We start from the raw sequence: 13,972 nt of genomic DNA on the forward strand, positions 1-13,972 counted from the left end.
AGGTGCTGATCACTACGACGCCTGGACTGATGATTCTTCACCAGACACCGATGATTTGCCTTCACCACCTTCACCTACTGAAAGCAGAAAGCGTTCTCCTCCAGAAGACCTTTCCTTTATAAATTTTGTGAAGGAGATGTCTGAATTGGTTCCCTTCCAATTGCAGACTGAACAAGATGACAGGCATCAAATGATGGAGCTGTTACAATTCCTGGATGCTCCCAAGGAAACAACCTCCATCCCTATCCACCAGGTTCTTCTGGATCTCCTCAAAAAGAACTGGGAACATCCTGGCTCTGTGGCTCCAGTCCACAGGAAAGCTGACACCACCTATCTTGTTCAGTCAGCTCCAGGCTTTCGCAAACCTCAATTGTATCACCAATCTGTGGTTGTCGAATCTGCCCAGAAAAGAGCAAGGAGTTCAAAACCTCACACTTCCTTTCCCCCAGGCAAGGAACAGAAATTTCTAGATGCCATTGGTTTCCGTGTCTTCCAGGTATCAATGCTCATCTCCAGAATTGCCTCTTATCAGTTCTATATGACCCAATATAATAGGGTCTTATTTAAGCAGATACAAGACTTAACAGACTCCCTGCCTCAGCAATTTCAAGAGCAACTCCAAACCCTAGTAAACAAGGGTTTTGAGGCAGGGAAGCATGAGATCAGATCATCTTACGATATCTTTGACACTGCTACCAGGGTATCTGCAGCTGCTATCTCGGCAAGACGATGGGCCTGGCTCAAGTCTTCCGACCTTCGCCCGAAGTACAAGACAGATTATCTGACCTGCCCTGTGTAGGAGATAATCTGTTTGGCGAGCAGATTCAACGGACAGTGGCGGAACTCAAGGACCATCATGAGACCCTAAGTCAGCCTTCTGAGTACTCTTCAAAACAGCCCTTCCGGAAGGACTCTTAAGAAGTCATTCTTCCGCCCGAGGAAGTCCTACCCGCCACCAACTAGAACCTGTTCTATGAGACCGTTTCAAAAAGCCCAGTCTCGTCAGACACGAAAACAAAAACCACAAGCAGCTCCTCAAAAGGAGTCAAAAGCCGGGCCCTGCTTCCGGTTTTTGACTCCTGCATAGAGAGCAGCAGCCAGCTTCCATTGCCTCACATACCAGTGGGAGGTCGATTGTGCCATTTCAACAACAAGAGGCACTCAATCACCTCAGACCAGTGGGTCCTAGCGATAATTGCTCAAGGTTATCATCTGAACTTTCTCTCCATTCCACCAGACTCCCCACCTCTACCGACGTGGAGAAAATCCGATCACTCCATCCTTCTGGAACAGGAGGTCTCCCTCCTCCAGTCCAAGGCTATAGAACCAGTGTCCTACTCTCAGCACGGCCTAAGGTTCTATTCCCGGTACTTTCTAATCCCCAAAAAATTGGGAGGCGTTCGTCCAATTCTGGATCTATGTGCCCTCAACAAGTACCTCCATTGAGAGAAGTTCAAAATGGTAACCTTGGGCTCTCTTCTTCCTCTTCTACAAAGAGGAGACTGGCTGTGCTCTCTAGACCTCCAGGACGCATACACTCATATCGCGATAATTCCATCTCATCGCAAATACCTGAGGTTTCTAGTAGGCCCCAAGCACTATCAGTACCAAGTGCCTCCATTCGGCCTCGCGTCTGCGCCACGAGTCTTCACAAAATGCCTTGTCATAGTTGCAGCCTTCCTTAGGACTCAAGGTGTTCACGTCTGCCCCTATCTAGATGATTGGTTATTCAGGGCTCCCACTCAGCAAGCTGCTCTGTCGTCCCTGCATCTTACTTTTCACACTCTAATTTCACTCGGATTTCTCGTCAACTATGACAAATCCTACTTAGTCCCATCTCAAACCTTATCGTTCATTGGGGCAGATTTGGACACCCTGCAGGCAAAGGCTTTTCTGCCTCGACAACGAGCTCTCACTCTCGTGTCTCTTGCACACCAGCTGCAGTCTCAGCACTCCACAACTGCACACCGCTTTCTCATCCTCCTAGGACACATGGCATCCTCAGTTCAGGTCACCCCAAAGGCCCGCTTGGCCATGAGTCATTCAGTGGACTCTAAGGTCACAATGGACTCAATCCATTCAGCCCCTGTCAACCATTGTCCACGTAACCAACTCACTCCGTCAGTCTCTCGCCTGGTGGAGAAATCAGGTCAATCTCCTCCAAGGCTTGCCCTTCCAGGCTCCAAACCCTCAAATAACTCTCACCACCAATGCTTCCAACCTCGGCTGGGGAGCCCACGTGGCCGATCTGCAGACACAAGGGTCTTGGTCTCCAGAGGAAGCCAAACACCAAATAAATTTCCTGGAGCTGCGAGCAATCAGATATGCTCTCAGGGTATTTCAGGATTGCCTCTCCAATCGAGTCATCCTGATCCAGATGGACAGCCAGGTGGCCATGTAGTACATCAACAAACAGGGAGGGACGGGCTCCTACATTCTGTCTGTAAGCTGTCAGTAAGCTGCACAGATATGGGCGGAAGCCCTCTCCCACTCGATGTACCTCAGGGCCACCTACTTGCCGGGAGTGGACACTGTGTTGGCAAACAAGCTCAGTCGCACCTTTGAACCGCACGAGTGGTCTCTCAATCCCTCAGTAGCGCACTTGATCTTCCACCAATGGGGTTATCCTCAAATAGACCTCTTTGCGTCACCTCAAAATCACAAAGTAGACAACTTCTGCTCTCACTCGCAGCCAACATTATCAGCCAAGAGACGCGTTCTCCCTATCATGGGCAATCGGTCTCCTATATGCATTCCCTCCACTTCCACTTCTCTCGAAGACTCTCATGAAGTTGCGTCAGGACAAGAGAACCATGATCCTGATAGCACCCCACTAGCCGCACCAAGTGTGGTTTCCAATACTTCAGGATCTCTCCTTTCGCAGGCACATTCCCTTGGGAAAGGACCCGCTTCTAATCACTCAAAACGACGGGTGTCTCCGCCACCCCAATCTTCAAGCCTTGTCCCTGACGACATGGATGTTGAAAGGTTAATCATTCAGCCACTTAACCTTTCTGAACCAGTTTCCCGTGTCCTTATTGTTTCACGCAAGCCTTCCATGAGAAAATCGTATTCTTACAAATGGACCAGGTTTACGTCATGGTGCTCTTCTCAGTCCCTTGAACCCTTTACCTGTCCAATCACAAAGTTTCTGGACTATCTCTGGCACTTGTCAGTCGGGTCTAAAAACTTCCTCCATCAGGATGCATGTCAGTGCGGTAGCCGCCTTCCATAAAGGTGTCGGGGATGTTCCCATATCCGTACAACCCCTTGTTACACGTTTTTTGAAGGGCTTGCTTCACCTCAAACCTCCTCTGCGTCCTCCGGCCCCTTCATGGGACCTCAACCTAGTTTTGGGTTGGCTCATGAAACCACCATTCGAGCCTCTTCAATCTGTGATCTTCGATATCTCACATGGAAAGTGATTTTCCTTTTGGCAATCACTTCAGCTCGCAGAGTTAGTGAATTACAGGCTCTAGTTACCTACCCACCTTACACTAAACTTCTGCAGGACCAGGCAGTACTCTGCACTCACCCTAAATTCTTACCTAAGGTAGTTTCGGAGTCTCATCTCAATCAATCCATCATAATACCTACCTTTTTTCCCAGGTCCCATTCCAGTCCAGGAGAGCAGGCTCTGCATACCCTTGACTGCAAAAGGGCTCTAGCGTTCTACCTAGACTGTACAGCTGCCCACAGGAAAAGCACTCAATTGTTTGTCTCTTTCTGTCCTATCAAATTGGGGCAGCCTGTGGGTAAACAGACTCTCTCCTCCTGGTTGGCAGACTGCATATCCTTTTGCTATCAACAAGCGGGCATTGCACTTCAAGACCATGTTAAAGCGCACACTGTGAGGGCCATGGCGACTTCAGTAGCACACCTACGATCGGTGCCGCTTCCTGACATTTGCAGGGCTGCCACCTGGAGTTCTCTCCATACTTTTACAGCCCACTATTGCTTGGACAAAGCCGGAAGACAAGATTCCATCTTCGGCCAGTCTGTCTTGCGCAACCTATTTACAATGTGACGTACCAACACCCTTCTGCCTGCCTGGTGGGGTTCAGGATGCCCTGGGCCAAATTTCATCCCAGGCCTAGTGCCTTGTACACCTGAGTACATTTGGTACATACTCGGACATCCTCAGCTCGGTACTCACCCATATGTGAGGACTACCATCCTGCTTGCCCTGTGAGAAAGCAAATGTTGCTTACCTGTAACAGGTGTTCTCACAGGACAGCAGGATGTTAGTCCTCACGAAACCCGCCCGCCACCCCGCGGTGTTGGGTTCATAACGTTTTCTTATTTTATTTTCGGCACTACCTGTAGCTTTTTAACAAGACTGAAGGGGGACCCCTGCTGGCTGCAGGGTTAGTGCCATGCTGGGCATGCCCAGTAGGGGCCAGTCAAAGTTCTGGAAACTTTGACAGAAGTGTTCCGTGATGTCACCCATATGTGAGGACTAACATCCTGCTGTCTTTGAGAACACCTGTTAAAGCAAATGTTGCTTACCTGTATCTCCTTTCCCTCCAGCACTTCACTATTTCAGCACAGGGTGCTAAATTCTCGAACTATGACACTGGGTCTAAGGATGGCACCAAAGGTTATTTTAAAAAGTATTGCAGTGCCAGGTGCATCCTTTCTTCAAAGAGAGCTATTGTGTTCATCTGTTTGTGGACCATGGACTTCCCAAACCAGATTCCTTCAAGTGATTCTGGGTTTCTCAAATCCTTCAGTATTTTAGATACATCAGTCAACATATAGAAGAGCCTCTTCACCCCAAACCAGACCTTGGAGCGCAAATGTACATGTGGAAAAGTAGCAATCTAACGGTGCTCTGGAAGTAAACATTTTTTCATTTTATTGAAGAGATTTTTATCTTCATTGTGGTTATCCCAAGTAGCTATAAAGAAGAGAGGTTGCATACTTGGGGCCAGATTTTAGTAGGTATGCGCGGGCGAAATTTGTGCGTGCAACCCAGCGCGCACAAATCTATGCCTGATTTTATAACATGCACCTTGCATGTGCCGAGCCCTGGGGAGCCCCGATGGCTTTCCCCATTCCCTCCACCTCCCCCCCACCTTCCCCTCTCTTCCCCTTTCTAACCCGCCCCAGCCCTACCTAAACCCCCCCCCCCCCCCCCACCTTTATTATTTAAGTTGCGCTTGCCTCTGGGCAGGCGTAGGTTGTGCGCGCCGGCCTAGCAGGCCTTCGGAGGCCTCTGGCCACGCTCCTGCCCCACCCCTTTTTTCAAGCCCCGGGACATACGTGCGTCGCCGAGCCTATGCAAAACAGGCTCGGCATGCGCAGGAGGGGTTTAAAAGGGTTACGCACGTATACCTTTTAAAATCCGCCCCTTAGATTCTAAAAAAAGCAGCAAAAATCATCAAATTGTCTTGCTGTCCATGGACGATGGACTTGCAGCATCAACACTGTTGAATGGATAAATGATTGTATTGCTGAGACCTACAGAGCAAATAAGAGTATTCCTCTGGGGAAAAAAGTGAAAGCTCACTCTACGAGGGCTTTATTCATGTCTTGGGCATAGAAGACAGAAGACATGATTTTGCAGAATTGTAAACTATCTTTGTAGGCTTTTGTGTGTGTGTGTATGAAAAAAATACTTAAACTATATTCTTAATGTATATAACACAATCAGTGAACTTACAGGCTATCAAATTATAAATATGGAAAGGCTTTATTTCATCAAACAATTTTTGTTTGGTTTTTTTTTAAGTTTAGAAATATCACTTGTATATTGATTTGTTAAATATATAAATTAATCAGGAAATTGAAAAAGAGCATTCACAGGTGTTCTAAGATTGGATCATTTTTGTGATGGAGATACTAATAGTCTTAGAGAAAGTTACTGATATCTAGCTTATTCATAATGTATCAATGCTTGCATACACTATTTAGTTTGAGGCTTTGCTGTTCAATTTGACAAATGAAAAGCTCTTCGCTAGACGCCCTGCTTCATTGCCTCAACCGGGCTACTAGTCAATAATCATGTGTATTTCAGATGCTAATTCTCTATTTTCTATTGCTCCACTCTTGACAAAAGATCTGTTTCGCCCCAAAGATAGGGGTTCATTGGGAGAAGGAGATAGCATAGGACATTTGGATCATTAATATGTTTGAAGTTATATCTTAATGCATGTAATTTAGCAGTAGAGAGAACTTTTTAAATATTCAAGTCATACAAATCAAGCTGGGAAGAGCCTTCCTCTGCTAAGTGTTTTCTACAGGAAAATTACTGCGAGGCCTCACGGACACTTTATATTTTGTGTGACTGCCATTTGTGTCTCTGTATATGTGCATGCATGTGTATGTGTATGCATGTATATAAAATGGTTTGGTTTTTTTTCAAGGTTATTCTGATGCTTGTCAAAGAAAAGGTCTAGTGGTTCCTAGTAAGGAAGTTTTTATGCATGTTCTGGAGTTATTAGGGCCATTGGCTCTAGACTAATTCATGAAAAATCAGAAAGAAAGAAAATAATCTGTAAATTCTGCTTCTGACAGTCCTTGTGTGCCCTTGTGGGACCCTGTCTAGTAGTTTGAGAACGAGAATGCTGATTGTAGCATAAAAAGTCTCCTCTTTTCAATAAATAGCTCTTGAAATTTCTTCCTTCAGTGTAAAATGGAGCTAACTTTGCAGCCCTGAATGTTAAATGAATGTTTTCAGAACTAGAATTAACAGGTAAGAAGGTCCTCCTTGCTTTAAAAGAATTCCTTGCATCTTATTTAGCATTGGTTCTGATCATATTTCATTCAGTGCCCAGTCAATAAGTAACCTAATTCCTTTCACACACTGTATAATTTCACACAGGCAGGAAAACTCTGAGTAGCGTGCCATGTAAGTAGTGAAATATGCTGCTTCACTGGAAGGAAAAAGCATTTTGGGTTTTTTAAAGTTTAATTTTCAGAAAGTTAAAACAAGTTTAGTATCTAGAATTTTGTTAACTGCTGATGCCAGATTTCAAAAGATTTTAGCAATTTTAAGATTAAGAATCATCTATACATGGAGCTGGCTTAATGGCAGTACTGTGCGCTGCCATGAGGGAGACATGAGTTTGATTTCCAGACCCAGCTTCTTCTTCCTGGGTCAGCCAAGGTGGTGGATATTGCAGAGGTAGCATTCACAACCACCTGGTGGCAGGAGGGAGTCTGTCATCTTTTAACAGTGACACTAGCTGGCCAAACTTAGGTGAATGCATATAGAGATCAGGAGTAGGCTTGGTCTGTGGTCCCTAACCAAGAATCGTCCGTGCAATGGCTGGGTTAAAGTGGAGGGTTGTAAAATAGAGCATGAAAGCTTGTGGTACCTTAACCCACTGGAGACTGGGTCCAGTTAAGCTGGAAACCCAAGGAGCAAGAAGAAACTTCTAGTCCAAAAGAAAAAAGTCTATACTCTGCCATTTTAATCTAAAAATGCATTTAATATAGTAACATAGTAATGACAGCAGAAAAAGACCAAATGGTTCACCCAGTCTGCCGAAAAGGTTTCTAGCTGCTGCTCTGTGCAGGTTACTCCCATGATTCTTTTAAGGGAAGTAACTGCTGCTCCGTACAGGTTACTCCCAAGCCTTATGTTAAGGGTTAGTAATATTTACAATCAAAATCAAGCAACTATCATACCCATTAAAATTACTGCTAGGAACATTTTTATGGGGTGAGCAGCTTTCTTGATAATATTGACAATGCTTGAATGTGTTTTGCTTTTGGACTTTGCCTTAGAAGCAATCCTGTGCTTTTTCCCTAATGTCTGCATATCAGTACCCCAGACTGTAAAAACTGGGGCCCATCATTGGCTGTCATCTGAATCTAATCCCCTTTTTGCCTCTTCCATTGAAGTAGAGATCAATGTTGATGTTGCGTTAAAAGCATTTAGGATAACTAGTTAAGGCTAGTAGTCCCCATGCTTTCTGTTAAGAGTAATAACTGCTGCATGCATCTTTTTCTTCATTTCCAACCTTTAGCCTTCAGGGGATTAGTGTTTATCCCATGCTCTTTTGTATTTTGTTTTCATCCTCACCACCTCTTCTGGAAGAGAATTTCAGGCATCCACCACCCTCTGTGAAGAAATATTTCCTGATGTTGGTTCTGAGACATCTAGTTCTACAGTTTGCTTTCCAAAATGACACAGAGGGGAGGATATGATAGAGGTCTACAGAATTATGAAAGGACTTGAAAAAATTAATGTAAATCTGTTATTTACACTCAGATAATAGGACTAGGGAGCACTCCATGAAGTTAGCAAGTAGCTCATTTAAAACAAATCAAAGAAAATTATTTTTCACTCGGCGCATAGTTAAGTTCTGGAATTCATTGCCAGAAGATGTTACAGAAGTTAGTGTAACTATTTAAAAAAAGGTTTGGATAAGTTCCTAGAGGAAAAAATCCATAAACTGCTGTTAATTAATAAGCAATAGTAGCTTGAGATTTATTTAATGTTTGGGTACTTGCAAGGTACTTGTGACCTGGATTGGTCACTGTTGGAAACAGGATACTGGGCTTGATGGACCCTTGGTCTGACCCAGTATGGCATTTCTTATGTTCTAAATGACGGCAGATAAATCAAACTGTCTATCCAGTTTGCCCAGCAAGTTTTTGGTACTAACTGCCAGTCCATGTAGGTTACCCCCTTGCAGAAGTCATACACCTAAAGTTAAGATAGGTTACCCCATTTTATCATTTCCTTCCTCTAGCCTTTAAGGATCCACATTGTTTATCCCATGCCCTTTTGAATTCCATCACTATTCTCATCTTCATCACATCTTCTGGGAGGGCATTCCATGTATCCACCACCGTCTCTGTGAAAAAATATTTCCTGATGTCATTCCCACCCCCACCCAGATCTTCATCATATGACTCCTAATTATATTTCTCCGAGGACAAGCAGAATGGTAGTCCTCACGCTTGGGTGACATCAACTGAAGCCCCGATGCGGAAAATTTGTGTCAAAGTTTATAGAACTTTGACTAGGCAAACTGAGCATGCCCTATACCACTCATCCACGCAAGGGCCATCTCCAGTCTCTCTCTTTCCGTAGAGCTGTAAGCTTCATGGTGTGAGTGAGCTCACTCTGACTGTGTTTTGGCCTTGTGGAAAATTTGTGGTTTTTCTCACATTTTTTGTGGGTTTTTCCTCTGTTACATCGCTGGACCCTCTTGGTGCCCTCCCATAGTGGTCCCTAGTTAGGATTTTCATCGATTTGGGTAAGTTTCCTTTCACGATCAATTTCCCCATGGCAGCGGTGCATCGGAGTCTGTCAGCCATAGACTCCCCACCACCATTGTTTTCGGTTCGTGCCCCTTTTGTTTCTTCTAACATGGCCACATCCGGTTTTCAGCAATGCCCCTGATGCCCAAGGACCATGTCCATGCATGAGAAATGTCCTCTGCCTGGGGGCATCACATGACATCCAGGATTGCCACTTATGTGCCCAGATGACCCCCAAAAGAATGTCTGCTTCGATTAGACAAGATGGAACAGCTCTTCGGGTCAACAAAGTCAGAGGCATTGGCATCGAAGGACCAAGGAGCTGCATCGGCGGAACAGTCTGTTCCGTCGATGCTGTTGGCGAACAGGGGCGTCGGAGACAGACAATCGTCTTATCTCCTCCAGGCCGAGGACATTGGGTTCCTCTTCATCAGCCTCGGCACTGGGGAAGGACCGGGCCAAGCATCGAGGGAAGCCAAAGAAGCATCAGCACTGGTCCCAGTCAATGCATGGTGCCGGGCATAGATGCACCAACTTTTGCTATGATACCCCCAAACCAACCCCCGTGTCAAGCAATGCCAATCTATTGGTGCTGGGGGTCAGTGATGGTCTCGGTCCTGATGCCAGACACCGATCCACCTCAAGAGTCCGAAGATGATCTGACCACCCCTCCTTCCTCCCAATTGGTGTTGGCTGAAGCACAGAGTCCAGTTAGCAGTGGATTGGGTGCTGTGGCACCGATGGCACTGGACTTGGTGCTGCCCGGCCTCTCTACTTCTGGAGAAGCTCAACATGCTCATCGGTGAGTTACAGACCCAGCTGGTGTCTGTTCCTGGGACAGCATCAGTGCCTAGCGGGGCACAGAGGTGTCACCCTACTGATAGGGTGGTCATCACCAGTTCCTCCTCTGAGGAAGCTCCACTGAGGCTGGCAGAGATGCTGAGGCCTGCCACCCCCCTTCCCCCCCGCCACCCCCCCCCCCCCTCACCCCTGTCCAGTTCTTTTGGTGCCTGCACCTCTGGATGAAGGCTGAGCATTTTGGGACCCATCCCCTGTGGCTTATAGTGAGTATGAGGAAGCCTATGACTCCTGGGGGGATGACGCTTGGGAGTCCTCTGAAGGCCCTGAGGGTCTCCCTTCAGAATCTTCTCCTCCAGAGGAGTGAAAGAAATCACCTGAGGACTTAACCTTCACAGGTTTTATGAGGTTGATGGTGGAAGCTATCCCTTTTTAGTTATTGATGGAGGAGGGTGCCAGGCACAAAATGCTTGTGATCCTCCAGTTCATGGAATCTCCTAAGGAAATTGTGGTGGTCCAAGTACATGAGATCCTTAAGGAGTTACTGCTGAGGATATGGGAACACCCCCTCAAGTGCCTCCCATGACTTTTTAATTTCCTGAGAAGTCTCTCATGAAGGACTTTGTAAAATGCTGTTTAAAAATCCTTATCTACATGTTTGTTTCCACCTCCAACAAATTCTAATGGATTAATGAGGCATGACTTTGCTGAATCTATGCTGGCTCTTCCCCCCTTTAAGCCATATGTATCCATATAGTCAGTACTTCTGGTCTTCCACCATTTTGTGCCAACTGGTCTGTAGTTTCCTGGTTGCTCCTGGAGCCCTTTTAAAAATAAACTTGCATTACATGGCTACCCTCTAATCCTCAGGTCCAGTGACAGATTTTAATAATAGGTTACAGATTGCCAGTTGTAGGTCTACAGTTCCATATTTTAGTTCTTTCAGAATTCCGGGGTGAATGCTATCAGGTCTTAGCTAGGAGGATATGAGCAAATCTCAGTACACTCCAACCAAATCGATTTTATCCAAGGAAGACAGACCTCTGATAATGTGAGGAGTAGTAGTTATTCAAAGGCTGTGCTCCTGTCACTTGATCAGATTTACATTAATAAAATACCTAAATTTGACAAATTTTGTAAAATATAAACAGTAAACTACAGTATTGGTAAACAGTTGTAGAGCAGTTGAAATTCCACTGGATAGAGAGACTAGACAGGGATGCCCTCTGTCACCCATTTTGTTTACGCACACAATATAGCAGTTTGCCAGCAGAATGAATGAAAACATCAAACCAATCAAAGGCAATAGACTGTTAAATATCACAGTATACTGACATGATATTCACACATTATCATAAGAGCATAAGATGCTAGGACAAACCAATGGGGCACTGAACGCAACATCCTGTCTATGGGTCACACAAGAACCCAGCGGATCCTGAGAGGATAGTCCATTCCCCATTGCTCACTCCTGAAAGTATGAATTTTATCTGGCTAAGCTCTCAATTCTGCAACTGCTGAATGGAATAGTCTCTAGAGTTTCTGGATGTAAGGTTCTTGCCAATAAAAGGGAGATCGTAAAAGGGGGAATAAGCCAGCGAAAGAAGTGTGTGCTCCCTTTTGGCTTGGACCGCATGTGTTCATGCAGTGCAATTAAAAACGGCTTCCATGTTTCAATGCTTCTCTTACTGTTCAACACACATTAAACTTCAGTTTAGTAGAAACCCATTATTTTAATTTGAAGCATTTTAGAAAAGGATATACACACATGCATATCTACATACCTGTAGTTCAATTGAAGCAAAGTGACAAGGAAAGAAAAAAGGCAAATACTAGTAAATTAGTAACAAAACAAAATATTTTCAGTGGCATCACATAAGCAAATCCAAAAAATCGAGTGCAAAACCTCAAAATATATACCAAACATTCACTCTAACCAAGCACTGATGAATAATGCACTACCTAAACATTTAGCAATAATATTTAATACACACCAGGGCTCTTGCTCATAAAAAGTGGACAACAGCCAATCAATATCTTGTGAAGGCACCTCAAGTCATCGTTGCCCTTTTCCCTGTAAAATAGTTCGTGATCTTCATTTTTTTTATTAAATGTATTGCAAACTATTTTTCAAATGTCATTTAAATGCAAATGCAATCTTGCATTCAGATAGTCACAAAACAGTGTTTAAGAAGTTTTCATTCAGCATGTACAAGTTTTTGTGACTATCTGAATTGCAGCTGCTTTTGACAGTCCCCGTCACCCCCCCCCCCATCACTTTTCTTTGCATTCACCCCCAATAGTGGACTTCCTCCCTATGCATGTGTGCACACCTACCCACCTGACCTCTTTCCAGTGTCCTTGGCATTCCATTGCACTCATATACCCCGCAGCATGGGCTTCTGTTGCTGTAGGAAGTCATGGGGAGCCACATTGAGAAATGTGCTAAGATCTCTTACGATTCACCCACTTCCTACTGGTTCGGTGTGTATGTGAGATGGCCTTTTTAGGAGAGATTTTGGATAACCAGCAGTTTTAACTGGCTTCAGTTTTCAGGTATAGAAATATTCTTGGTGGAACTGTGTCATTCACAGATTTTATTATAATCATTTATCTGCAAGTCAGTTAATTTTTTTTTAAAATCAAACTTAGCTACTGCCAGTGCACTGTGCAGATTTACCATAACCACTTACTTTCAGTGACTCGATGGAGGCTGAGGAAATGACTTTGACAGACTTTGACAGACACCCCGAAAGAGAGGTTGATGAGTAAGGGGGGGGGGGGGGGGGGGGAGGGTGTAATGACCACACCTTGTGAGGTTCCTCCCTATGTTTAGTGCATGAGTTTTCAGTAAGTCTCAGGTGCAGCCTCCTGAGCATTCGCTGTCCCTGTTCTGATGTGACCTTTTAGTTCTGTATTTATAAGCAGGTCAAGTATGCTCAGTTTATTAGTTATTTATTTAGGAACACTTATGAATTGCCTTAGAGTAAATCTCTCAAAGCTGGTTAAAAACTACTTTCTTATGACTCCAGTGAGAAAATAGTATTCTGTGAGAAAATACTGCTAAGTTCAGCCTATGTCCACTTTGAATTACAAGCTCTTCTTTTAAATTGAATCACTTCTCAGTTGAATTTGCATGGCATGAGAAGTGACAGGTCTCAAAAGTCCAGGATCAACTAAGACATTCTGAATTTGTTTTTCTGGTCCTGTACCTTTCTTGATGCATTGGAACCTTGTTAGGTTAACCAGTGTCTATTGGAAGGGGGAGGAGGGTTTCTGTATTTCTCTGCAATACTTAAATGCCAAAAAAACCCTACTAATGTAAAATCTTACAGCTCCTGACGTACCAGCACAGACCAAGCTTAATTGCTCATTTCAGTCAAATCTTTCTTTCCCTTTTTTCTTCTTTTTTTTAAAGGGTTATGTCTTTTTGCAGGTCTTCCGACCCCGCACTCCCCCAGAGGCTATTGCACTATGTAGCCGCCTCCTGGAGTACACCCCCACGGCTCGCTTGACACCCCTGGAAGCTTGCGCACACTCATTCTTTGATGAACTAAGGGACCCAAATGTCAAATTACCTAGTGGGCGAGAAAAACCCGCACTCTTCAATTTCACCACTCAAGGTATCCTTTGTTCTTATGTTTGTCTATTTTGCACTAGTGCACGTTCTCATAAGATCACAGATGTCTTCTATGTCCATATATGTTTGATTTGTTGCACAATATCTTATCTGATCTTGTTTGTTCATGGCAGAGTTAACTCTTACTATTTAAACACACCTGTATAATTAGATGTCTTGAGATAGATTTAGGATGATTGTTAAAGGAAGATATCCATATTAGTTACTTTCCTAGCATGTAGCCAGATGGCCTCAGGACCAATGGTATAGTGTACTCCTGATAGCAGATGGGAGACAGATTTCAAAGCTGACGTCAGCATCCATATACCTGTGCAG

General features: G+C 44.6%; 1 protein-coding gene across 2 annotated transcripts in view; it reads left to right on the forward strand.

Annotated features, from left to right (window-relative positions):
* The window catches only part of GSK3B (glycogen synthase kinase 3 beta), a 239,279-nt gene that overhangs the window by 199,797 nt on the left and 25,510 nt on the right, over window positions 1-13,972 (forward strand). The window contains exon 9 of one of the 2 annotated variants that reach the window (XM_029578124.1): window positions 13,436-13,640. In XM_029578124.1, coding sequence (XP_029433984.1) covers window positions 13,436-13,640 — 205 coding nt within the window. The remainder of the gene's footprint in view (window positions 1-13,435; window positions 13,641-13,972) is intronic. The other variant, XM_029578125.1, reaches the window with a different exon arrangement.

Source organism: Rhinatrema bivittatum, chromosome 15, assembly GCF_901001135.1.
Source record: "Rhinatrema bivittatum chromosome 15, aRhiBiv1.1, whole genome shotgun sequence".
Taxonomy (NCBI): domain Eukaryota; kingdom Metazoa; phylum Chordata; class Amphibia; order Gymnophiona; family Rhinatrematidae; genus Rhinatrema; species Rhinatrema bivittatum.